This window comes from Leucoraja erinacea, chromosome 4, assembly GCF_028641065.1.
Source record: "Leucoraja erinacea ecotype New England chromosome 4, Leri_hhj_1, whole genome shotgun sequence".
Classification (NCBI taxonomy): Eukaryota; Metazoa; Chordata; class Chondrichthyes; order Rajiformes; family Rajidae; genus Leucoraja; species Leucoraja erinaceus.
The window spans coordinates 30,915,164-30,942,501 of NC_073380.1; the positions used below are offsets into that span (position 1 = coordinate 30,915,164).

At 43.5% G+C, this 27,338-nt stretch overlaps 1 protein-coding gene across 5 annotated transcripts in view; it reads left to right on the forward strand.

The window, feature by feature from the left end:
* ankrd12 (ankyrin repeat domain 12) overlaps nucleotides 1-27,338 on the forward strand; it is a 169,297-nt gene that overhangs the window by 76,712 nt on the left and 65,247 nt on the right. For 4 of the 5 annotated variants that reach the window (XM_055633933.1, XM_055633932.1, XM_055633934.1 and 1 more), the window contains exon 3: nucleotides 9,679-9,826. In XM_055633933.1, the coding sequence (XP_055489908.1) occupies nucleotides 9,679-9,826 (148 nt within the window). Of the gene's footprint in view, nucleotides 1-9,678; nucleotides 9,827-18,869; nucleotides 18,955-27,338 lie in introns of those variants that run through there. The other variant, XM_055633936.1, reaches the window with a different exon arrangement.

Here is a 27,338-nt window from a genome sequence, read left to right on the forward strand (position 1 = left end):
TATAGCAGTGGATACAATTACACCTTTTTAAAATAAATGTGAACAGATATATGGATAGGAAGTTCAGATGGATATAGGCCAAACATGCAAATGGGACCAGCCGAACATGCCAACCATGCACAAGATGGGCTTGAAGGGTCTACTTCTGTGCACAGCACAGCGGGAGTGTCCCAGGGAGTCGCACGGGCCCCGATCCACCCACCGAACAACCTCGCTGCCGACGAGCAGAATGACAACCAGAGACCGGAACATGCCCCAGGGAACTGCGGAGAAGTCAGGCAGTGAGGCCTATCGGGGCTGATGGGAGCCTCAGCAGCGGTTGTGATGGGAACCTCAGCTGCGGCGGGAGCCTCGGTGGTTTCTGCGGCAACAGGAGCTTCAGGGGCGGTGGGGCCTCACGATCGATGAGTGTGAGGGGGAGGGGAAGACAATGGGGACCTGGCGTGGGGGGGGACCGCCTTGAAGAACAATGGGGACCCGGCGTGGGGGGACCGCTGTGATGGACATTGGGAGACACAGTGTGGACAAGCGGGGTGGGGGGACTAGTCTAGAATCCTCTGCTCAGGAGATAAGTCTGTGCTTGTTTGTTTGTATATGTTTGTTTTTGTTCATTTGTTCCGGTGAAGGCGCTGTGCTCATGGCAGCTAACCAACAGCCCGTTGTCTTTTTCTTTGTTTTCACTTTTAATTTCAAGTTTTTGTGTACCTTGTGTGTTCTGACTGCCGGCAGATCAATTTCCCTCCGAGGATGAATAAAGAGCTGTATCGTACAGCTCTGACACTGACACGAGGATATAGCTTTAAGGCGAGAGAAGTTTAGAGATGCAAGCGGCAAGATTTTTTACACATTGTGGTAGATGCTGTCGTGGTTTAGGGACTCGGGGTTGGATAAGATGACACGGACATGGAGAATTCTTCAAGAAGATAAAAGCCTTTATTTTCAAACATCGGCTGGAACATTCAGAGATGACACCACCTGTCCGTTCTCTAATTGCTCTCTGATTCACAGAAACATGCAGCTTTTTATTACAGGTTTTCAGCCCTATCTCTTCTACCTTATCTTGCATGCTGTACTCCTCTCGCATCAATCTATCTTCAATTCTAGTATTCTCTGTCTCGCCACCATTAACTTCCGACCTTGGTTCAGTCTTATTAAACTTTACATTTCCCCTCATATCTCTTCCTCTTTCGCCGCCCTTAAATTCCAAACTGGCACTCTAATCTCCCAGCTATGTCTACTTTGCCACCATTATGTTTTAGCTACAGCCAAGGTTACACACACCATATTATAATGTTACATAGTAGTTTATAAGTTTAGTACAAAGATACAAATGTATTTATTAAGAATACAAAGATGCAAAAGTAGAAATAAGTAACTTGTTTAGTATCTTGATTACTAGATATATGATTTAATTACGTGCTGTTAAATGGCTAACAATCACGTGAGGCTAAATAAAATAAGCTGATGTCTGATTACATAAAATAGCTGTGGTATGATAAATGCTTTAATTAAGTGCACTTCTATATAACTTCCATATAACTATAACTTCCATAGTGCCTGGAACACATTGTCTGGGGTGATGAAGTAAGCTGATGTGGTAGTGGCATTTAAGAGGCTTTTGGCTTTTTGAATCTGCAGGGAATGGAGGGACAGGGTTCATGTGCAAGCACAAGAAATTAGTTTAATTTGGTACTTTGTTCGACTGTGTCATTATGGGCTGAAAGACCTGTTCCTGCTCTGTATCGTTCTATGTTCCAAGGGGAGATGTTATTTAAGCGTGTAAGGGGGCTTGACAGAATGGATGTTGAAATGTTTTCACTCGTAGAATTTAAACAAGGAGTCCTAATTTAAGACAATGGGCCTGTCATTTGAAACTGAGGTGTGTGGAAATTTCCTATTTGTGAGTTCGGTAAATCTCTGCCCCAAAATGCTGTGGAGGATAGCTCATTAGAAGTATTTAAAATTGATGTAGATATACGTTTGAGGATGAGGACTATGCAAAACTAGCATAGAAGTGTAGTTGAGGGCTGGGATAAACAAACTGTGAATATATTGAATTACATTTCATGCTTGAGGGGCCAGGTGGACTCGTCCTGCTCCTATTTTCCTGTGTTCTTTGTATTCAGAACAAAGGAGGCTGTGAGATTGAACTGATTGTGTAAAACTGAGACTTTGATATGGTGAATAGGAAACACCTGTTTCCCTAAGGTGAAGTGGTCAATAACTCAGAGATAGTTTGGATTTAATTGATAGAAACGATTGTAAGGCAAGATTTTTTTGCATTTATGAACCTCTCGGGTTGGTAAAGACATCACATTTATAAAACATTTTGTGTTGTAAACGACATGGCCACATCAAGAGCTTGAGAGAATATGGTGCAAACTTCTATGATTCCAATTCAAACATTTTAACATCTGAACAATGAAAAGCTGTTTTGTACAGAATGTAAATTGAATTACAAATTACTTGTGCTAACATTTTGTAACTGAATGGTTTAAAAACAAAATGTATTTTTGTTTTAAACTCAGGGCTGAGGAATAAAGTTGATATGGAGTCCAGAGATTAGTTTACTGTCATATTCACTCGGTTGCAATTAAATTCCTTGTTCACATGAAGCTCAGAGTAAACTGTATATATTTAAAAAAATGTGGATGTGAATAAAACAGCCGAATGGTGCAAGATTGTAGAGCAAAATCTCAGTAGTTCCAAAGAATATTCAAGCTCAATAATGGAATACTATAATGAGGTAGAATTTAGAGTAATAGTATGTGGCAGCATCCTTGACTGTGGTGTGTGAAAGAGGTTGCTGGTTCAAGATAGCAGTGGGGAGAAGCTGTTTTGAAGTCTGGATGTTGGAGCTTTCAAGCTTCTGTATCTGCTCCCAAAAGGTGGAAGAGAAATGGGAGAGGGTGGCAGGGTAGTTTCTGTGGCAATCTGATGAAGTTCAAGTGATTCCTTGTGAACAAAGAATTAATATTAATTTTCTAACATTTAACACATTTTGCATTAAAATATATGGATTTTGGCTGATTACTGGGTTAAATTGGTTAAAGATAATTTTAAAATTCCAGATGCTGATCAATTGAAATAAAAACAAATGCTAGAAACACTTAAGTTGGAGCACTTGGTGTTTTCCCATTCATTGAGAAGGCCCTTGGTCAGACTGGGGTCTTCGTACTGAAATGTTGGCTCTGCTTCGCTTCCGACAGACTTGTTGAGTATTTCTAGCATTTTCAATGTTTTCATAACCATATAACATATAACAATTACAGCACGGAAACAGGCCATCTCGACCCTTCCAGTCCGTGCCGAACACATAATCTCCCCTAGTCCCATATACCTGCGCTCAGACCATAACCCTCCATTTCCTTCCCATCCATATAACTATCCAATTTATTTTTAAATGATAAAAACGAACCTGCCTCCACCACCTTCACTGGAAGCTCATTCCACACAGCTACCACTCTCTGAGTAAAGAAGTTCCCCCTCATGTTACCCCTAAACTTCAGTCCCTTAATTCTCATGTCATGTCCCCTTGTTTGAATCCTCCCTACTCTCAGTGGGAAAAGCTTTTCCGCGTCAACTCTGTCTATCCCTATAAGCATCTGGATTGCAGGAAAGGGCGAGGCCATAAGCCATGGACCAATGCCAATTTTTACGTGGCAGAATTATGGGTACATTTGAATTATTGAACGGTGGAGTAAACTTGATGGGCCAAATGGCATAATTCTGCTCCTATTACATATGACTTTATGACCTAATGTCAGAACAGGGTAATATGGTGGGCAGCATCAAAGTTAAATAGTCTGCCCTAAAGATGAGATATTTTTAAGGCAGAGATAGATAAATTCATAATTAGTGCGGGTGTCCGGGGTTATGGCGAGAAGGCAGGAGAATGGGGTTGGGAGGGAGAGATAGATCAGCCATGATTGAACGGTGGAGTGATTATTAAACATTTAATTGTACTCCCATGAAGTACCAAGTTGAACAAATAAAGATGATTACCAATGACCGTGGATTTTTATCATGTTAAAGGAGTATTGTGATGTGCAAGTTAAAGATGTACAAGGATTTTGTCAACCGTTTCAATATGGCAAAGTACAGGAACCCCCTGTGTTGTGAATAACTAACTGCACTAATTTTCCCATTTATTTTTAAAGCCTGATTCAAGCTAGTAAAAATAATAAAATGTTTCATGATACCAATATAAGACATAGGAGCATAATTAGACCATTCGACCCATCGAGTCTACTCTGAAATTCGGTCATGGCTGATCTATTTTCTCTCACAACCCCATTCTCCTGCCTTCACCCCATAACCTTTGACGTCCTTAATAATCAAGAGCCTAACAATCTCCGCTTTAAAAATACCCAATGTCTTGACCTCCACAGTCGACTGAATAGAATAGAATAGAATAGTTTCTTTATTGTCATTGTAACATGGGCCATGTACAACGAAATTTAAAATGTCAGCCAGTCAGTGCAGCATTCAAACATTTCTAAAGCTAACGAAACATCCACGGTAAAATAATAAAGATAAGCAAATAAATAAATATCACAGACAAAGCACGCATACACACCCAACCCTCCATCCTTCTGTCGATTTCACCGTTACCACAGTCCCTTAGTCTGTATCGCCCCTGCGTTCCTTGGCGGCTACATTTAGTGCTTTTATAGCAGTGGGGTAAAAACTGTTTTTTAGTCTATTTGTCCTTGTCCTTGTGGATCTGTACCGTCTGCCTGACGGCAACAGTTCAAACAGGGAGTGTCCGGGGTGGGAGATGTCCTTTATTATATTCTGGGTTTTTTTGGTGCAGCGGGAACTGTGTAGGTCCTCCAAGGTAAGGAGAGGGCAGCCGACAATCCTCTGGGCGTTGTCAATGGCCCTCTGGAGCGCTTTCCTCTGAGCCGCTGTGCAGCTGGTGTACCACACGCATACACAGTATGTTAGTATGCTCTCAATGGAGCACCGATAAAAGGACAGCAGCAGCCTCTGAGTGATGTTGTTCTTCCTGAGCAACCTCAGGAAGTGCAGTCTCTGCTGGACCTTTTTCAGCAGCGCAGTGGTGTTCACGCTCCACGTCAGGTCCTCCTCAATGTGGATTCCCAGGAAGCGGAAATCCGCCACCCTCTCTACACCATCCCCTCTGATGGTCAGTGGTACCATGTCCGTTTTGTTTTTCCTGAAGTCTATTATTACCTCCTTCATCTTTGAGGTGTTGAGGAGCAGGTTATTTTCTTCGCACCACACTGTCAGCTGCTCCACCTCATCCCTGTGGCAATTAATTCAACAGATTCACCACCCTCTGGCTGAAGCAATTCCTCATCATTTCCATTCTAAAGGTACATCCTTTTATTCTGAGGCTGTGCCCTCTGGTTCAAGACTTCCATTACCGGAAACATCTTATCCACACCTGCTCTAATTAGGCCTTTCATTATTGGGTAAGTTTCAATGAGATTTCCCTCCCCCTCCCCCTCCCCCTCCCCCTCATCCTTCTAAACTCCAGCAAGTACATGCCAGGAAACATCAAACATCCCTCACATGTTAACCCAATCATCCCTGTCATCATTCTCATAAATCTTTTATTCTTGGATATGCGGCCCAAAACTACTCACAATATTCAAATTATGGCCTCACCAGCACCTTCTTAAGCCTCAGCTTTACATCCTTGCTTTTATATTCTTGTCCCCTCATAAAAGATTGGATACAGTGTACTTTCCATTGATTTCATTAAGGGTGGTGTTAGTGATTATTCAGTGAAATGACAATTACAGCAAGTGTGTGGAGTGATACCATATGGATAGCTTTAGAAAATTAGGCCATTTGGCCCATCAAGTTTACTCCACCGTTCAATCATGGCTGATCTATCTCCCCCTGCCAACCCCATTCTCCTGCCTACTCGCCATAACCCCTGACACACGCACTAATTATGAATTTATCCATCTCTGCTTTAAAAATCATCTTTAGGGTGGACTATTTAACTTTGATGCTGCCCACCATATTACCTTGTTCTGACATTAGTAAAAGATCACATGAAATTCTTAAAGCAAAAATGGGAGATTTTATTTGGATCAACGTTTATTCTCAGCCACATTAGAAAAATGGATTAGCCAGTCATATATCTGATTGTTTGTGGCTGTGCTATGCTTTGTTTCTTGTTTGTTACTATTTTCCTGTTCTCAGCAACATTCTCCTGGTATTACCTCAAAGAGAAATCAAGTTTACCTATTGTCCCACAATGCGATTTCAAAATATGTATGAATTGCATTGATAATAATCTCAATTTGTTCACATTATCTGTAGTTGCAAAACAATTGTACATCATTTCTAATATATTTTCTTAATGAAGTAACTATGTAATTTGTTTCTATGGAATCTCCTCTTCTCTCCCCACGCCTGTACTTTCCAGTATAACTCTTCACATTTTTCAGCTTGGCACTAATGCTCAATACCTCAGTATCCAAGTCACAATAAATCAGATTGTTGTTTAATTTGGGAGTAGGTTGACATGGGCGTGTTAGGTTGAAGGAAGTGTTTTCATGCTATATGTCACTGTAAAATTAAAAACTGCTAGAAACATTGACAGTAAAGGCCTTGATGTTAAAATAGTTAATGTCCACAATTATCCTATTACATTAGATGCACATAGAACCAGTGTTTTGTAGAAATCACAACATGGAAAAGTAATCGGTGCTGATAATGTCTTTTTACTAGCTCTTAATTTGATGTTGCCTACACTAATGATCATCAGTCTCCGATGCTCCAAGGAATAAAGTGCTAACCAGTCAAACCTCTCCCTATAAGCTGACAATCTAACTGTATGAACATTGAATTCTCCAATTTTAAGTAACTAACCTATGAAAGCCCACCCCCTCTTTCCCCCCTCTTTCCTTTACCTCATCTGGATTCAAGCCCATTTCTCCCTTCCCCCATCCCCGCCATGCCGTTCCACCGATATTCCTTCCTCTGGCATCACATTCCACACATCTTCTATACTTATTTTCTTTTTTTAGTCTTTTCATCTCTGGCTTTTGTTCAACCATCTTCCAATCAAATCCTCCTTTCATCTATATCTACCTATCACTTCCCAGACTTAGTTCTTCCCACACCTCATCAGATTTCTTCTCTTCAGGTGGCTCAGCACTTCAACTCCCCCTCCCATTCCCAATCCGACCTCTCTGTCCTGGGTCTCCTCCATTGCCAGAGTGAGCAACACTGGAAATTGGAGGAACAGCACCTCATATTCCACCTGGGCAGCTTGCATCCTGATGGCATGAATGTTGAATTCTCCCAATTTTGCTAGCCCTTGCTGTCTCCTCCCCTTCTTTAACCCTCGAGCTGTCTCCTCCCATCCCCCCCGCCCTCGGGCGCTAAAGAGGGTCCAGAGGAGGTTTATGGGTGGGAGAGTCTAGAACCATAGGTCATGGCTTCGAAATAAAAGGACATTCCTTTAGGAATGAGATGGGGAGGAGGTTCTTTTGTCAGAGGGTGGTGAATCTGTGGAATTCATTGTCACAGAAGGCTATGGAGGCCAAGTCAATGGATATTTTAAGGCAGAGATAGATTTTTGGATTAGTATGGGTGTCGGGGGTTATGGGGTGAAAGCAGGAGAATGGGGTGAGAGGGAGAATTAAGGCCTGTACCACTATGGCGACCTAATTTCAAGTTCAAGTGAGTTTATTGTCATGTGTCCCTGACATGACAATGAAATTCTTGCTTTGCTTCAGCACAACAGAATATAGTAGGCATTGACTACAAAACAGATAAGTGTGTCCATATACCATTATATAAATATATACACACATGAATAAATAAACTGATAAAGTGCAAATAACAGATAAAGGGCTATTAATGTTTAGAGTTTTGTCTGAGCCAAGTTTAATAGCCTGATAACTGTGGGGAAGTAGCTATTCCTGAACCTGGTCGTTACAGTCTTCGGGCTCCTGTACCTTCTACCTGCAACTGTCCATTCACAGTATCTGTTCTCATGATTTTATACACACTATGCGATCACCCCTCTGTCTCCTATGCTCCAAGGAATCCTAGCCTGTCTAACCTCTCCTGAAAGCTCAGGCCCCCAGTCCTGGCAATATCCTCATTTAGGTTTATTGTTGTCATGTGTGCAGAGATACTGTGAAAAGCTTTGTTTTGCATGATATCCAAACAGATCAGATATACATATCCAATCAGTTCAAACTCAATTACAATTGATAGAACAATGGAGAAGATACAGAGTGCAGAATATAGTCCTCAGCATTGTTGCACATCAGTTCTGTATACAAAGTCCAAGGTTCCCAATGGGTAGAGGTGAATTAAACAGTACCCTGGCTTACGAAGGACTGATCAGAAACGGTAGGGAGATGTCGGAAATGGTCCAGGTGAATTTGAGTGCCGGATGGAAGTTAGTGGTGAATTGGATGAAGACAGTGAGTTCTGCATGGGTGCAGGAGATAGCACCAATGCAGCGGAATGTAGCGGGGATAGAGTTCGGGGATAGGACCACGGTATACCTCGAACAAGGATTGTTCGACATACCCTACAAAGAGGCAGGCATAGCTGGGGCCCATGTGCGTGCCCATGGCGACACCTTGGATTTGGAGGAAAAGGGAGGAGTCAAGGGAAAAAATTTTGAGGGTAAGGACCAGCTCTGCTAGGCAGAGGAGAGTATTTGTAGACGGGGATTAGTTGGTTCTGCGGTCGAGGGAGAAACGGAGGGCTTTAAGACCCTCCTGATGGGGGACTGTAGAGTGACTGGACGTCCATGGTGAAGATGAGGGAGTGGGGGGCCTCTAAAACAGAAGTCATGGAGGAGACGGAAGAGCATGTGAGGTGTCTTGGACATAGGTAGGGAGGGATTTGACCAAGGGGGATAGGATGGAGTCGAGCTCTGTGGAAATAAGTTTGGTGGGACAAGAACAAGCAGAAACAATGGGTCTGCCAGGACAGTCAGGTTTGTGGATTTTGGGGAGATTGTAAAATTGGGCCGTGCGGGGCTGGGGAACGATGAGGTTGGAGGCTTGGGAGTGCAGGGAGCCGGAGGTGATGAAGCCCATGACGGTGTTTGAGATAATGGCCTGGTGCTCGTCTGTGGGGTCATGGTCCAAGGATAAGTAGGCGGAGGTGTCTGAGAGTTGGCACCTGGCCTCAGACCAGTAGAGATCAGCGCGCCAGACTACCTCGGCACCTCCCTTGTCGGCAGGTTTGATCACCCAGTCGGGGTTGTTGCAGTGAGTGTAGTGCTGTACGTTCGGGGGAGCGAGAGGTTTACATTGAGATGTCACCATGCTGGGATATTAATCATCTTTCCCAGTTATGAAAGCAATTCCTGGAGGAAGTGTACATAAAAGGTCTCCAGTCAAGGCATCCTAGAAAATGTACTTCACAAGATAGAAAAAAGCCCATTGGAGAGGTCAGAACACAAATTTGAGAACATTCCATGAAAAATAGGCCCAGATATATGTTATCACATGCATGCTTCTCAGGCATATTTCAAAAAAAGGTGCTGATGTTAAATGTAGTGTACAGTAAGTTGGAGTCGATGTGGATTTTCATCTGAGCAGAGAGATCGGGTTATTTGTTTATCTTTTTGATACTTTTGAAATTTGTCTTTCTATGACAGCCGATGAACGATACTGTAACTAGTTATCTTTAGGTTAATATATTTATTTTGTCTTTTAGAATAAAGAGAAAGTTACATCCTACAACAGAACGCCTAAAATAGACCGTAGTGAGTTGGAAAAAGAAGTGAAAGAGAAAACTTCGATGAAACGTAAACTTCCGTTCACTGTCAGTCCATCTAGGAGTGAGCAAAGAGAATCCGACACAGGTAAATCAGTTGTTTTATTGAGAAATATAATAATGTAACTTGCTGTGTATCTAAAATGTTATGTACAACAGAAAAACTAAGCAGCGGGCACAATAGTAAACACTATTGTAGAACAATGTGGTATACCGATCTCTAAAAGGAAAAGAATCTACTTAAACAATCCAAGGCAAGTGGTTGTGTTACTTATTATTGATTCATTAATTTTCCAGCCGTACATACATTTTCCTCCATCACAATGCGTGGGATGCATCCAGATTGTTTCACAGTTATTGACTTCCCTCAAGTTAAATAATTCTACCTTGTTTATTCGTTCAGCTTCTATCTTCTGAAATTGCATTTTGTTCTTTCCTCATTGTTGTTCTTGGAGCCTTTGGTAAATAATTTATCTGGCTAGATCTTCTAGATATGAAGAAAACCAGGAGTTCCTTTTAAGATCCATAATTTCGTTGTTTGAATGCAAACATAGCTTTTATTGCTTTCCATAAAGATCAGGTACCTAATGCCAAGTGTTGGAAAGAATGGCATTTGATGAACTTTGGTCAGTGGTGTTATGTCCTTCCTGCATGATGATAATCAATCCCATAGACCAGGTGTCGGCAACCTATGCCCCCTGGGCCAAATGCGGCCTGTAACCCAAAATCACCCGGCCTGCAGGCATATCTTTTTCCCCGTATTTATCTGGCTTGCTGACTTCCTTCATCTCCAGTACCTGTCGAGCCCGAGGCCGCGGTGATGCAAGGAGGCCTGCGCTGGCTGCCGCAATGGCGGCGCTGCGCCAGGCTGCCGAGGATCGCCGAGCTCTGGTTGTACTGCATCCTGCGCTAAGCCGCCGGCACGGCCGCACACCTGCGTCTGGGCTTCACTGACGAGATCGGAGGTAGACAAAAAAGCTGGAGAAACTCAGCTGGTGAGGCAACATCTATGGAGCAAAGGAATAGGCGACGTTTCGGGTCGAGACCCTTCTTCAGAAGTGGCTGACGCTGCTCTGAGACCAGTCTGAAGAAGGGTCTCAACCAGAAATGTCGCCTTTTCCTTCGCTCCATAGATGCTGCCTCACCCGCTTAGTTTCTCCAGCTTTTTTGTCTACCTTCGATTTTTCCAGTATCCGCAGTTCTTAAACATACTGCCGGGTTTGGGGTTAGCAATAGGCCGGGGACAAGTGAGTATGAGTATTTGAGCCACCGCCTTCAGGACAGAGCTAAGGCAATGGTCCGTAGGTGTGCCATGTTCGTGAGCGCCCGTAACCATCTTTACCCGTAACTAGGGGCCATTGCTCTGGGTGGCGTTCTCGAAGGGGTGGGATCTTTGTGTACATGTGATAGATGTGGCCCGCCATCTGCTCACAGACATGCAGAACAAGCTTGCCGACCCCTGCTGTAATCTGTACTTCAGATGGAGAAAATCATTTGCTCGGTTGCATACTTGAATTTTGATTGCATTTACTATCATAACTTAGATCGTCATTACATCTGCAACATTCCATGCAGATGAATTCCATAATGGGTGTACTGATAGCCAAATTCTTCTTCTGTACTGTATGGTTTTTAAAAATCCTTCTGTAAAGGAGAATTGCAATTGGATGCCGTTTACAAAGAAATGAAATTACCATTATAAATAACTTACTATGTGGTTTCCAATGAGCTGGTCTATATCTGCAAATTATTATTTTAAAATAATTTTTGCACATAGACACAATGAATTGTGGATGAGAGACAAAGTGATGGAGTGCTTCAGCAGGTAGGACACCATCTCTGGAGAACATGAATAAGTGATGTTTTGGTTCAGGACCCTTTTCCCATCCAAGAATGTCACCTAAACATTCTCCAGAGATGTTCAGTGATTCTTTATCATCATATGCACCAAGGTACAGTGAAATTTTTTTTGCATTCAGTTCAATACATTATTACTATACATCCGCACAATCCTTGATTAATCAGAAAGTGTATAGAAATAGTCCACTGAGGACTTGTACACAAGAATCACCAGATTTTGGCGGCATTTTCAAAGTCCGAGCTGCAGTTGGCCCTAAAGGCTCATTGTCCTGGCAGCATTCCTACTGCTTGACTCCCTTAGTTACTCCAGCACTTTGTGTCAATATTTGCACTTGGCTGCAGCTGCAACAATCACCCGAATCTGTACAATACGTTGAATAGTCAAAATACTCTGCAGTGTTAATCGGAAAAACTTTTTTTTCCATAAATAAATAAATACAGAAAATATAGGAAATACTGAATAGATCCAGCAATATGTGTGGAAGTGGAATTTGGGTTGATGTGGCTGTTAATTTGATGGCTGTTCACAAAACATGCTGTTATGCAATCCGATAGTATGCTTTCTTTGGTGCATCTGTGGAAGTCCGTCGGAGTCATTGGAGACATTCTGAATTTGCTCAGTCGCCAATGAAATTAGAGGTGTTAATGTGTATTGTTGGCTGTCGGATCAATGCAGTTAGTCTATGTCAGATCATTGGTAAAATTAACGTCAAGGAACTTTAAGCACTCAACCATTTCCACTTTGACATCATTGAAGCATATACTCCGCCACACTTCCTGAAGTCGATAATGAGTTCCTTTGTCTAGCTGACATTGAGGGAGAGATTATTGTCCTGACACCATGTTACTAATTTCTTTCTTCTTCCTGTAATCTGTCTTGCCATTATTGGTGATCCATCCTACCACAATAATGTCTTGGACAAACTTGGAGGTGGAGATAGAGTCCAATTTGGCTGTACAGTCGTCATAAGTGAGCCATTCGGCCCATTGTCTACTCCGCCATTCAATCATGGCTGATCTATCTCTCCCTCCGAACCCCATTCTCCTGCCTTCTCCCTATAGGGTGATTTCACCAAATATCAAATGAGCGTAGATCCCCCCTCACGTGACCGAAAATTTTAACTGGAGGACATATGTCACATCGGTACATGTTAGTGAATGGGGAAACACGCACTTTCCCACCCGTTAAAAACATGGAAAACGGCCGATTTTTGAGCTGAAATTTTCTGTGCTAGTCGGGGTGACCGTGAAGCACAGCGACCTAAATTTTCAGGCAAAAAAAAAAGATAGAAAGTAAGGTAATTACAAGAGGGAACTGAAGGTGGAACACAGCGGAAGTGAACAGCCGACATTTGCCGTGGAGATTTAAAGATCCAAAATATCGTGAATTATCGCGTTTGCTCACTGAATTTCATCAAAAGTAAGGCATTATTAACTTACTTTTGATGAAATTCAGCGAGCAAACGCGATAATTCCCGATATTTTGGATGTGTAATAATCAAGAATCTATCTATCTCTGCCTTCTCTCTGCCTTCAAAATATCCACTGACTTGGCCTCCACAGCCTTCTGTGGCAAATAATTCCACAAATTCACCACCCTCTGACTAAAGAAATTTCTCATCTCCTTCCTAAAAGAAAGACATATAATTCTGAGGCTATGACCTCTAGTCTTAGACTCTCCCACTAGTGGAAACATCCTCTCCACATCTACTCTATCCAAGCCTTTCACTATTCTGTATGTTTCAGTGAGGTCCCGCCTCTTCTAATCTCCAGCGAGTACAGGCCCAGTGCTGAGAAATGCTCATCATAGGTTAACCTACTCATTCCTGGGATCGTTCTTGTAAACCTTCTCCGGACTCACTCCAGAACCAAAACATCCTTCCTCAGATATGGTGCCCAAAATTGCTCACAGTTCCAAATGTTGCCTTACCAGCGCTTTATAGAGCCTCAGCATTACATCCCTGTTTTTGTATACAAGCCCTCTTGAAATAAATGTTCACATTGAGTTTGCTTTCCTTACTACCGATTCGACTTGCAGATTAACTTTTTGGGAATCCTGCACCAGCACTCCTAAATCCCTTTGCACCTCCAATTTCTGGATTATCTCCCCATTTAGAAAATAGTCCACGCCTTTATTCCTACAACCAAAATGCATGACTCCATGCTTTGCCACACTATATTCCATCTGCCGCTTTCCGGCCCACTGTCCTTCTGCAGTCCCTGCTTTCGCTACACAACCTGTCCTTCCACCTATTTTCGTATCATCCACAAACCTGGCCGCAAAGCCTTCAATCCCCTCATCCAAATCATTAATATGCAACATGAAGAGTAGCGGCTCCAGCAACGACACCTGCGGAACTCTGCTCGTCACTGGCAGCCAACCAGAAAAAGTCCCCTTTATTGCCGCTCTTGTCTTCTGTCGTGACTGTATAGGAAGTATGATAAGTGACTGAGAACGCATCCTTGCCCCCTGCCCTCTCCTCCCTCAACGTGGGGACGATTGGATGCCTCCATAAATGCCAGAATTTTCCTTGTGGGGGCTGATTGGCTCCGGGGTCGCCTGTCTCTGGGGGTGCCTGTCTCCGGGGGTAAGTGCCGCGCTGCGCCCCCCCAACCCAGTTGTGGGACGGGGCCCATCAGGTCCCACTTGGTCTAGTTTGATATAATTCCTTAAGACTCTGACTTCACCTGGCACTGGACCCCGCAGTTCATCCATGGTTTCCGGTTGGGGAACTCGCATAATCCTATGGTACACAGTCCTCTATACACTTTGCTGATTCTTATGCTTTACCAAAGACCGTTCTAGGAATGGAGCGGCTGGCGTTTTTCATGGTGGCTTGGCAATGGTTGAGGGAGTTTAGGCCCCCAGATGGGCAGGAGGTGTGCTGATAGTATTTGGGAACTCACTCTTGAGGTTGGCCTGATTGAAGTCTGCGGCTATTATAAACAAGGCCATGGGGTGCTATATTTTAAAGCTCTTGGTGACTGCGTGTAGTTCCACAAATGCAAGCTTACCATTGGCCTTGGGTGGGTGAGTATGCTGTCAGGATAACCTAAGTGAATTCAGCAGGTAGTAGAGACAACACTTTAATGTCAGTGTCACTCTGTGCCTTTGGGACACATTGTTGAATGCTTCAACTTTAGGTAGCTCCATCTTTCTTTCTCTGTATTCCAACTGGTCGCTTCTGCCTGTGATTATTTTGGCACCGTTGTTTGTTTTTATTTCTCCCTTTATCTGGCCTACTGGGCATGTCCCACAGCCTAACACTCGCTGAACTAGTCACGCAATATGTACTTAAAGCATTAGTCATGGTTCATAGAGCAGGCAGTGCTTCAAATGTAATGTTAGACATTAGTTTTTTTTGTATATTGTACAAAACAGCAGCTGGCTGGTCAAAGGTAACAGTTATAGGATGGTTTGACAAGCATTTGACAAAATGACATGGAAGTAGATCATTCACCGAATTTGCACTAGTTTTATCCGAGGAATAAAGTAGTTATCAGCGCAATCCTCCTTATAACTTGGGCTTTTTTGGTGTGGCAACATTCTCCTGAATCTTTTTTGCACTCTTTCCAGCATAATGGCATCTTTCCTATAACAAGCTAATCAAAACTGATATAATGTGTGTGGGCGGAGGATGGGTGTGTGGGTGGGGAGGTGGGGAGATGTGTATGAGTGGGTGAGGGGGCTGTGTCTGGGTGTGTGGTTGGGGGGGTGTGTGTGTGTGAGGGGGGTGTATTCGATGGGGACTGACAGCAGGCGCTGATTGCTGGTCGTTCTCCTCCGCCGGGATCAGAGTCTCCGCTTTCCGTTTGACGACATCTCCGTCTCTAGGGCTGGGTCTCCGACTCTGGGCCGGGTCTCCGATGCTGGGCTGGGCTGGGTCTCCGATGTTGGGCTGGGTCGGGGCTCCGACGCTGGGCTGGGCTGCTTCGGGTTGCTTTGGGTCCCTCCGCAAATTGTGTCTGGTTGGAGACTCCGCCGGTCATCCTCAGCTTAAGTAATAAAGACGCAATGGCGCAGGAAGGGGCGGACTGTCCCGGGGAGTGACTAGAGAAGAGATCGATCTGCGCTCATGCGGTTTTTAAGATTTTTAAACCTCACTAACGTTTACAAATTTCAACCGATCGGAACAAAACTTGGTGCACTTGCAGCACAGGAGAACGGTGAGTGAGCTGGCGAAAAATCGTAGCGCTATCGCGTACCGTTTTTGCGCAAATAGAAATACTGCGCAAACCGGAAGATAGCAAGATCAGAGTTTTAGATATGTATAGATAGATAGATGGCTGTGCTCTGGGGAATGTTGTAGAGCAGAGGGTTTGAGGTGTGGAGGTACATAGTTCTTTGAAAGGTAGATAACGTGGTCAAGAAGACTTTTGGCACATTGACATTCATCAGTCAGTCAGTATTGATATAGAAGCTGAGATGTTATGTATCAGATTACAAAGTGCTGGTGAGGCCATAATTGGAGCCTTGTGTTCAATTTTGGTCACCCTGCTAGAGGAAAGATGTTAAGCTGAAAGAGGTGCAGAGAAGATTTAAGAAGATGTTGTTAGGACTTGAGCGCCTAAGCTACAGGGAGAGGTTGGGTAGGCTAGGACTGTATTCTTTGGAGCGTAGGAGAATGAGAGGTGATCTTCTAGAGGTAGACACAAAATGCTAGTGTAACTCAGCGGGACAGGCAGCATCTCGGGAGAGAAGGAATAAGTGACGTTTCGGGTCGAGACCTTTCTTCAGACTGATGTCAGGGGAGTGGGCGGGACAGATAGAATGTAGTCGGAGACAGTAAGACTGGTGGGAGAACAGGGAAGGGGATGGAGAGAGAGGGAAAGCAAGGGCTATTTGAAGTTAAATAAGTTCGTACCGCCGGGGTGTAAGCTACCCAAGCAAAATATGAGGTGCTGTTCCTTCAATTTGCACTGGGCCTCACTCTGACAATGGTGGAAGCCCAGGACAGAAAGGTCAGATTGGGAATGAGAGTGGGAGTTAAAGTGCTGAGCAACCGGGTGATTAGGTAGGTTAAGATTAGATTAGATTAGATTCCTTTATTGTCATTCAGACCTTTCGGTCTGAACAAAATTTTGTTGCCTGCAGTCATACACAATAATAATAAATAACAAAACATACAATAAACACAAATTAACATCCACCACAGTGAGTTCACCAAGCACCTGACTTTGGTGCCTTCCCACACAGTGGGAAACTTTGATTCTGCTGTGTGGGGATGTTTTATGTTAAATTCTATAGTGTGTGTTCTTTATACCCTTTCAGGCTTAATCCCTCCCTTTACCACCTCCAGTTTAAATTCCAGTTGGAATATTTTGGAGGACCCAAGAACCAAGAACCAAGAACCTCCTCACTGTGATGGAGGCAAAAGTCTTAGTCTCTGTCTCTTCCCTCCTTGTACTCCCCCTGCGCTGAGGCGGATCCAGGCCGAAGATGCCGCCCTCCTGTCCAGCGGACCTCCGAAGTGATGTTGCCGCCGCTTCATGTTGCCGAAAGCCAGAACGCCGCCGCTTCAGCTCCGATACGGGCCGCTGCCGAAAGCCGGAACGCCGCCTCCGCTCCGAGTAAGGCCGCCACAGCCTCAGCTCCGAGTCGGGCCGCTGCCAAAAGCCGGAACACCACCTCAGCGAGTCGGGCCACCACCGCCTCAGCTCCGAGTCGGGCCGCTGCCGAAAGCTGGAACAGCGCATCAGCGAGTCGGGCCGCCGCGGCCTCAGCTCCGAGTTCCGCAGCCTCAACTCCGAGTCCCGCAGCCTCAACTCCGAGTCGGGCCGCCGCCGCCGCAGCCCCGAAGTCGGCCAGCCTAATCCTAGGTGATCTTCTAAAGGTGTTTAAGATCATGAGGAGAATAAAAAGGGTAGATGCATATAATCGAAAACCCAGAGTGGTGGAATCAAGAACCAGATGACATTGGTTTAAGGTAAGAGGGGGAAAGGTTTAATGGGAATCTGAGGGGCAGACAGAGGGTGATGGATATATGGAATGAGCTGTCAGAGGAGGTAGTTGTGGCAGAAACTATAACATTTAAAATAAATTTGGACAGATACATGATTAGGAATGGTTTAGGAAGATACGGGTATATGTGGGCAGGTGGGACAATTGTAGATGGGGCACCTTAGTCGACATGGGCAAGCTGGGCCAAAGGGCCTGTTTCCATGCTATATGACTCTATGACCTTAAATGTGGGCTGTGCGGGCGTAGGGCATGATATATTACATTGTCAGGCTATCTCCCACCACAGAAAAACTTACATAGCAATTTGCTTATTCAACCAGTAAATAAATGGACTCCTTTAATAGTAGATGTACAATTTATGAAGGGAACCAAGCCTTGTTGTTTTTAAAATATGTAATGGCCTTCATCTCTGCAGTATTATTGTTTGATTGTGGTTGTTTTTGCACCATTTGGAATTGTAGGGAACTTTTGAGAACATAAAGCATTGTTGCTGTAAAGAACCTGCTTGCCTACTTTTTTTTCCCAGGCTTTCACTACTCAGTTAGCCACATGCTGTCATTAATTGTCATCATTTGGAATGTGAAATAATCAGCCTAGAAAAGGGTGTGCCTTGCACAAGTTGCAAAACACTTTCTTTCAGGGACAGTAATTGCAAACTAATTGTAAGTTTATCTTGATGTACATCAATAGAAATATAACTGACATGCTAAGTTAATCGAGCACTTTGCATCTATCTTCGATATTTACCAGCATCTGCAGTTCCTTTCTACACATGACTGAAAGCTTAATGTTTATCTGGTAATAACCAGGAGTATAACTGCTACCTGGACAGTTATTATAGCAGCAAATTCTACAGAAAAATCATTGCAACAATTTTATACCTATAATAATTTAATCTGAATAGGATTTAAAGTATGGAGTGTGGAGGATATAAATGATTCAATCATTTCAATGCTACTTTTATTATCACATGGTACCAAGGTACAGTGAGATTTGTTTGCATGCAGATCAGTAAAGTATTACTATACATGGCGCATCTTAGATTTGGTACAGCAAAAAAATTGTCCCTAGTGCGTGTGTAGGATAGTGTTAATGTTTGCTGGTCGGGGATTGCTGGTCGGCGCGGACTCGGTGGGTGGAAGGGCCTGTTTCCGCGCTGTATAGCCCCTGTCCCACTTAGAAAACCTGTCCTTTTGAGAGCCCGGGAGGGAGAGAGAAGGGGGTGGAGAAGGAGTGGCGACAGTTTTCAGAAGTTTAATAAAGTCAGCAGGCATTTTACCTTCCGGCGGATCTTCTAGGTCCTGAAAACCAAAGATCCCACAGGATCATTGCTGAAAACTCCAATGAGCCAATCAAAATGGACGGTCAGCGAAGGAGATTGCCTTCTACTGCATGTAAGTAAATAGCGACCCCACTCCACTGGCTTCCACCAAACGGCAACCTATTTTTAGTCGAGGTCGGTTTTGATTTTGTTGAAATAATCGCAGGAACATAGAAGCCTCGACTACGCGGAAACCACTTTCGACCATTAGGGAAAGTGGCCAAAACCTCCGGGAACCTCACGGAAACCTTGGGTGGGCGCAAGGTCACCAGAGCTTTCCGTTCAGGTTTCCTAAGTGGGACAGGGGCTTTAGGCTTGCCAGATTTTTACACCATTTTTAAGTTCAAATTGAATGGCGTTGCAGGCTCGAAGGGCCGAATGACCTACTCCTGCACCTATTTTCTATGTTTCTATAAAAGTGCCTTTAACCTGGCCCTGAAGGCCCGTTATTCTGGCAGCGTTACAGGGTCAGCCTGACCAGGAATAGCATTTAGTGTCCTCCAGCGCACCGTGCAGTTGCAAACTGTATCCGGTCCATCGGCTCGGCCTCTGAGTGTGGCTCTCGACTCAGCTGAGCCACAGGCTTTTACAGGGTATCTGCAACAGTTTGGTTTGGGGCCCTTCTGTCTGAAGAAGGGTCCTGAACTGCAAGTCGTCTATCCATGTCCTCCAGTGATGCTGCCTGACGCACTGCTATCTCTCAAAATGTTGCGTTCTGCACAAGATACCAAGTTATACTTGGAAGTAGTGATAATGAGCCAGCAACTTAATCTGCTGTGGCCTGCATGGTAAGAGCACTGACAATACTGTTAAATAGGTTGTCCAGTTGGTTTGCACTCAGTCATCTGCAAGTGAATAAAATATGTCGTGGACAGTGCTATCAAGAAGCACTTGCTCACCAAGCATTGATGTCCTGTTTGGGTTTTAACAGTACCACCCTGGTCATGATGTTGCTGTGTTCTTTGGTTGAGACACTCGAAAAAACACCGCGCGTCATACGTCATCAAGCCGTGTCACCGCCAATTTTTCGGTGACCTGATACAGCAGTCGCTGAAAGAATCACCAAGTGGGCCAGGCCCTTAACGCCTTACACAAAAGGAAATGGTTGTTGGAGTCATCCAGGCCTAGTGCACTGCCTGAGTTCCTCGAGGCACGTCTGAGTCCATTCATTGTGAAGAAGGTCCCGACCCCAAACATCACCACTCCATGTTCTCCATAGATGTTGCCTGACTCGCTGAGTTACTTCAGCACTTTGTGTCAAATTGTGTAAACCAGCATCTGCAGTTCCTTGTTTCCACTTATTTTCAGCTGCTTCTTCAAAGCCTTTCCTTTCATTATATAGACAGAAATAGGGATGTTTCTACTGATGATTGCACAATGTTCAATTCCATTTACAACTCATTTGCAAATATCAACATCCTGCCCTGGCCTGACTCATTTCCTGGGGCCCATAGGGTCCAATATGGTCCCCCTGTTTCAGGAAACTCCACATGTTATTTCTGGAAACTCTTGGATTCACCTAACAAATTCTGCCTAAGCCTTTTGCACTGAGTAACTCCCAGACAATATTGGGGAATGCCGCATTGTCCAAAGTCTTTGTCCAAAGTTGTCACTACATTGAAACAGCTTGGATGCAGCTAAGAGAATCTATGTCATTGGATATCTTCTACAGATCTGAATTGAAGTTTAAGGATAGTCTATTGCATTTAAAACTTAATTGAAGGTGAAGTAGAAATAAAATGCTACAAATTACAAGATACAAGATACAATTTATTTGTCACTTGGACCCCTTGAGGTCCAAACGAAATGACGTTTCTGCAGCCATACATTACAAACAAATAGACCCAAGACGCAACATAATTTACATAAACAATTACCATTGGATGGAGGCCAAAAAAACTTATCTCTCCACTGCACTCCTCCCCCCCCCCCCCCCCCCCCCGATGTCAGAGTCAAAGTCAAAGCCCCCGGCTGGCGATGGCGATTGTCCCGCGGCCATTAAAGCCACGCCGGGTGGAGCGAGGTCGCACACCGGGTTCTTGATGTTAGAGCCCCCGGCGTGCGCTCGCAGAGTCCCGCAGCCATTCCAAGCCGCGCGGGGCGGTGCTGTAAGGCCCCGCTCCAGGAGCTCTTCAACCCCGCAACTCGGGCGGGAGAAGTCGCCGTTGCAGGAGCCCTGAAAAGCGGTCTCCCTCCAGGGACCCGCGGGCTCCCGGTGCCGCCGTCCGCCAGACCCGCAGTTGCAGCCTCCGAATCTCCGGAGGTCGGGCCTCAGCAGCGCTCCACCACCGCTCCACCCGCCCTGGACTCGGCCAGCTCCGCGACGGTGAGGTGAGGTGAGTAGTTGGCACCAGAGCCCCCGGTCTTCCTGTTGGAGGCCGCTCCTCGTTGCAGCCCCAACGACAACGGAGACCCGACAAAGAAAAGGTCGGGTCTCCCGTGCAGGGAGAGATTAAAAGTTACCCCCTCCCTCCCACCCCCCCACACACATACCCCAACAAAAAATACCAAAAACTACATAAAAACATAGACAACAAATAATAAAAACGCAGACGGGCTGCAGAGGCCGCTGCTGACGAGAGTCGCGCCGCCTACCGACAAATTAAAATGAAAGTACTGATATTTTAGAAATCTACTTTAATGTATCGCAAACACTCTCTTGCATGAGCGATGCAACAATCTTTAAAAGGCATGGAATAAAAAGAAGAATGTTGAAACAAAGAATTGTAGATGCTGGTTAATACACAAAAGGACAGAACGTGATGGCGTAACTCAGCAGGTCAGGCAGCATCCCTGAAGTACAAGGACAGGTGACCGTTTGGATCGAGACCCTTCTTCAGATGGCTAATGTTCTCAGTCTGAATCAAAGGACATGTTTTAAAACGATCCAAAAGCCATACTGACGTTCTCAAAATGTACCAGAAATTCCTGACTGTCAGCCTTAGCCTCAGAAGAACGGGGAATTCCTGTGCCTTGGGTGTGACCACTTAAACAAAGCGGATGTACTTTAGAAAAAATGTTTTTCACAGCATTATTTAAGTGCTGATAAAAACGCACTATCCTAAATTGAAATATAAAAACAATGTCAGAAATAACTACATAAAATTTCTTAAAAGTAACTACGATTGAGCCAGACTTTTCTATGTTTACATTAAACTGTTCTGCTTAACAATTTTTCTTTTGTCCCCTCTTAATCTTGCTTTCTCATGCACTACTGCAGGTAGTCAAGACTCTATACATCTTGAGCATATTCACTGCCTTCCTCCTCTGGGATAAAGAATTCTTAACAGTCACAACATCCTAGAAAATAAATGTCTCTATCTGCCATAAATGGTCAATCCCTTATTCTGAATCTATGCACCATAACTCTGGATGCCCACATTGAGGAACCTCCTTTTGGCATCCACCCTCTCAAACAAAATCTTTTGTGTTTAATTTGCATAATCTCTTATTCTTCTGAATTCCCATGCATGAAAGCTAATTCTGCATTGCCTGACTTAGTGTCAACTTCATCAGAGGAATGAGCCTCTGCAATGCCTCCAGTAAGCACACCCATCCTTAAATGCAGGGCACTTTGTGCACAGAACTTCAGGCTTGTCCTCAACAGCACTGCCATAAAGTTGATTCAAAGCTTCCCTACTTTGTTTTCAATTCCCCATGTAATACATTCCAATATTTCATTTGCCATTTTAATTTCTTCCAGTACCTTCATACTGACTTTATTTTGTATAAAACACTCCAAAATCACTTTGATCAAATTTTGTCGACTCACATTAAGTAATAATTTGCTCTTTTTTTTTTTTCAAAATTGATGCTCTTGTCAAATTCTCACATCCACGGTGATCTCTCCGTATATTGATGCAAGATATTTGTGCCCTCCTGATAACTTATCCATCCACCTAGTTTTTGTTTTATCATCAATAAATTCGGGTACAATATACATAGTCCCTTCATTGATATAGTTTTCAACTGCTTGAGGACCCAGCACTGAGCCAAGCAACACTTATTATTGATTGCCAGTCAGGAAGTGACACATTTCCTGCAACTTTTCTCTCAAATTACTTCTCATCCATCCATGCCAACATACAGTGCCGTCCATAATGTTTGGGACAAAGACCCATCATATATTTATTTGTCTCTATACCCCACAATTTAAGATTTGTAATAGAAAACAAATCACATGTGGTTAAAGTGCACATTGTCAGATTTTAATGAAGGCCATTTTTATACATTTTGGTTTCACCATGTAGAAATTACAGCAGTGTTTATACCTAGTCCCCCCCATTTCAGGGCACCATAATGTTTGCGATATAACAATGTCATGTAAATGAAAGTAGCCATGTTTAGTATTTTGTTGCATATCCTTTGCATGCAATGACTGCTTGAAGTCTGTGATTCATGAACATCACCAGTTGCTGGGTGTGTTCTCTGGTGATGCTCTGCCAGGCCTGTATTGCAGACATCTTTAGCTTTTTTTGTTTTAGGGCTAGCCCCTTCAGTTTTCTCTTCAGCATATAAAAGGCATGCTCAATTGGGTTCAAATCGGATGATTGACTCGGCCACACAAGAATTGGCCATTTTCTAGCTTTGAAAAACTCCTTTGTTGTTTTAGCAGTATGTTTAGGATCATTGTTTTGCTGTAGAATGAACCGCTGGCCAATAAGTTTTGAGGCATTTGTTTGAACATGAGCAGGTAGGATGAGTCTATACACTTCAGAATTAATTATGCTACTACCATCAGCAGTTGTATCATCAATGAAGATAAGTGAGCCAGTATCTTCAGCAGCCATTCATGCCCAGGCCATAACACCCCCACCACTGTATTTCACAGATGAGGTGGTATGCTTTGGATTTTGGGCAGTTCCTTCTCTCCTCCATACTTTTCTCTTGTCATCACTCTGTTATATAATTTAATCTTTGTCTCATCTGCCCACAAGACCTTTTTCCAGAACTGTGGTTGCTCTTTTAAGTACTTCTTGGTAAACTGTAACCTGGCCAACCTATTTTTGCGGCTAACCAGTGGTTTGCATCTTGCAGTGTAGCCTCTGTATTTTTGTTCATGAAGTTTTCTGCGGACTGTGGTCATTGACAAATCCACACCTGACTCCTGAAGAGTAAATTAGGTGCTTGAGGAGTATAAAGAATGTAAAAAGAATCTTAAGAAATAAATTAGAAAAGCTAAAAGAAAATATGAGGTTGCTTTGGCAAGTAAGGTGAAAGTAAATCCAAAGGGTTTCTACAGCTATATTAATAGCAAAAGGATAACGAGGGATAAAATTGGTCCATTAGAGAGTCAGGGTGGACAGCTATCTGCCGAGCCAAAAGAGATGGGGGAGATATTAAACAATTTATTTTCTTCGGTATTCACCTAGGAGAAGGATATTGAATTATGTGAGGTAAGGGAAACAAGTAGAGTAGCTATGGAAACGATGAGATTCAAAGAAGAGGAAGTACTGACACATTTGAAAAATATAAAAGTGGATAGGTCTCCAGGCCCTGACAGGATATTCCCTTGGACATTGAGGGAAGTTAGTGTAGAAATAGCAGGGGCTATGACAGAAATATTTCAAATGTCATTAGAAACGGGAATGGTGCCGGAGGATTGGCGTACTGCGCATGTTGTGCCATTGTTTAAAAAGGGTTCTCAGAGTAAACCTAGCAATTATAGACCTGTTAGTTTGACGTCAGTGGTGGGCAAATTAATGGAAAGGATACTTAGAGATAATATATTTAAGCATCTGGATAAACAGGGTCTGATTAGGAACAGTCAACATTTGTGTCTGGAAGGTCATGTTTGACTAATCTTCTTGAACTTTTTTGAAGAGGTTACTAGGGAAATTGATGAGGGTAAAGTGGTGGATGTTGTCTATATGGACTTCAGTAAGGCCTTTTACAAAGTTCCACGTGGAAGGTTGGTTAAGTAGGCTCAATTGTTGGGTATTAATGGTGGAGTAGCAAGATGGATTCAACAGTGGCTGAATGGGAGATGCCAGAGAGTAATGGTGGATGGCTGTTTGTCAGGTTGGAGGCCGGTGACTAGTGGGGTGCCTCAGGGATCTGTGTTGGGTCCACTGTTGTTTGTTATATACATCAATGATCTGGATGATGGTGTGGTAAATTGGATTAGTAAGTATGCAGATGATACTAAGATAGGTGGTGTTGTGGATAATGAAGTAGATTTTCAACGTCTGCAGAGAGATTTAGGCCATTTGGAATAGTGGGCTGAAAGATGGCAGATGGAGTTTAATGCTGATAAGTGTGAGGTGCTGCATCTTGGCAGGACAAATCAAAATAGGACGTACATGGTAAATGGTAGCGAATTGAGGAATGCAGTTGATCAAAGGGATCTAAGAATAACTGTGCATGGTTCCCTGAAGGTGGAATCTCATGTAGATAGGGTGGTAAAGAAAGCTGTTGGTGTGCTGGCCTTTATAAATCAGAGCATTGAGTATAGAAGTTGGGATGTAATATTAAAATTGTACACGGCATTGGTGAGGCCAATTCTGGAGTATGGTGTACAATTTTGGTCGCCAAATTATAGGAAAGATGGAGAGAGTACAGAGGAGATTTACTAGAATGTTGCCTGGGTTTCAGCAACTACGTTACAGAGAAAGGTTGAACAAGTTAGGGCTTTATTCTTTGAAGCGCAGAAGGTTAAGGGGGGACTTGATAGAGGTCTTTAAAATGATGAGAGGGATAGACAGAGTTGACGTGGATAAGCTTTTTCCATTGAGAGTAGGGAAGATTCAAACAAGAGGACATGATTTGAGAATTAAGAGACAGAAGTTTAGGGGTAACATGAGGGGGAACTTCTTTACTCAGAGAGGTAGCTGTGTGGAATTCGAGAGCCTCCAGCCATTCAGTGGCTGATCATCCAACTCAGTATCCCGTACCTGTCTTCATACCCCCTTCCCCCTAAAACATCTAACTCCCTCTTAAATATAGCCAATGAACTGAGAGAGTTCCAGAGTACCACTCTCTGGATTCTCATCTCAAGGGTCAAGCTGTGTGGAATGAGAATGGAGGCAGTTTCGATTTTCATTTAAAAAATAATTGGACAGGTACATGGGGAAAGGAATGGATGGTTATGGTCTGAGTGCAGGTGGATGGGACTAAGGGAGAATAAGTGTTCGGCACGGACTAGAAGGGCCGAGATGGCCTGTTTCCATGCTGTAATTGTTATATGGTTATATGGAGTGTTTCTGATCTGTCGGACAGGTGTTTGGGGATTTTTCTTTATTATGGAGAGAATTCTTCCATCATCAGCTGTGGGGGTCTTCCTTGGCCTGCCAGTCCCTTTGCGACTAGTAAGCTCACCAGTGCTTTCTTTCTTCATAATGATGTTCCAAACAGTTGATTTTGGTAAGCCTAATGTTTGGCTGATGTCTCTAACAATTTTGTTCTTGTTTCTCACTCATATTGGCTTATTTGACTTTCATTGGCACAACTTTGGTCCTCATGTTGATAAACAGCAATAAAAGTTTCCAAAGGTGATGGAAAGGCTGGAGGAAATAATAGTTGCTGAGAGCTCTCTTATACCTGCTTTAAGGAGGCAATAATCACACCTGAGCAATTACAAACGGCTGTAAAGCCATGTGTCCCAAACATTAAGGTGCCCTGAAATGGGAGGACTATTACAGCTGTAATTTCTACATGGTGAAACCAAAATGTATAAAAACGGCCTTTAATAAAATCTGACAATGTGCACCTTAACTACATGTGATTTTTTTTCTATTACAAATCTCAAATTGTGGAGTACAGAGGCAACTAAATAAATGATGGGGTGTACACAAAAAAGCTGGAGAAACTCAGCGGGTGCAGTAGCATCTATGGAGCGAAGGAAATAATGATGGGTCTTTGTCCCAAACATTATGGAGGGCACTGTATATGCAGTCAACTGTGCCATCCTCTTTTCATGTCTCTCCCTTTAATTCACATTGATTTCTCATTTTATAGTGCTTGCTTGTATAATTAAAAAGTCAGTGGGAATGATTTCTCCCCACCCCCCACTATTGCCTTTAGTCTTGATATAAGCAAGAATTTTCCACGTTTCTATTTCTTAGAAACATGCAAACCTTTAATAGCATTACCTGAAAATGCAAGTGGTTCTGCATGTTTGTTGCTAACACCTGGTTTACCTCATCACTTGAAAATTAGACCAAGAATGTCCCAGAGGTGTTAAAAACATTTAATTAGGTTTTAGCAACAGATTGGCCAAAAGTATTGGAGGGCATATCTGATTGGGACTGCATGAAAACAGTCTCATTCAGATTCAAATAATTTTTTCCTTTTGGTAAAATTATCTGGTGGAGCCCCATTTGGAACACAATATATACTTTGTGGAAAGAACAGGTTTCCATTGATTTTTTGTTTTACAGTCATATGGAAATATTGTTGGCACTTTTGTACAATGTTAGGAGAGGGAATAAAACTTGCAAGTAATATTTAACTTGTGGC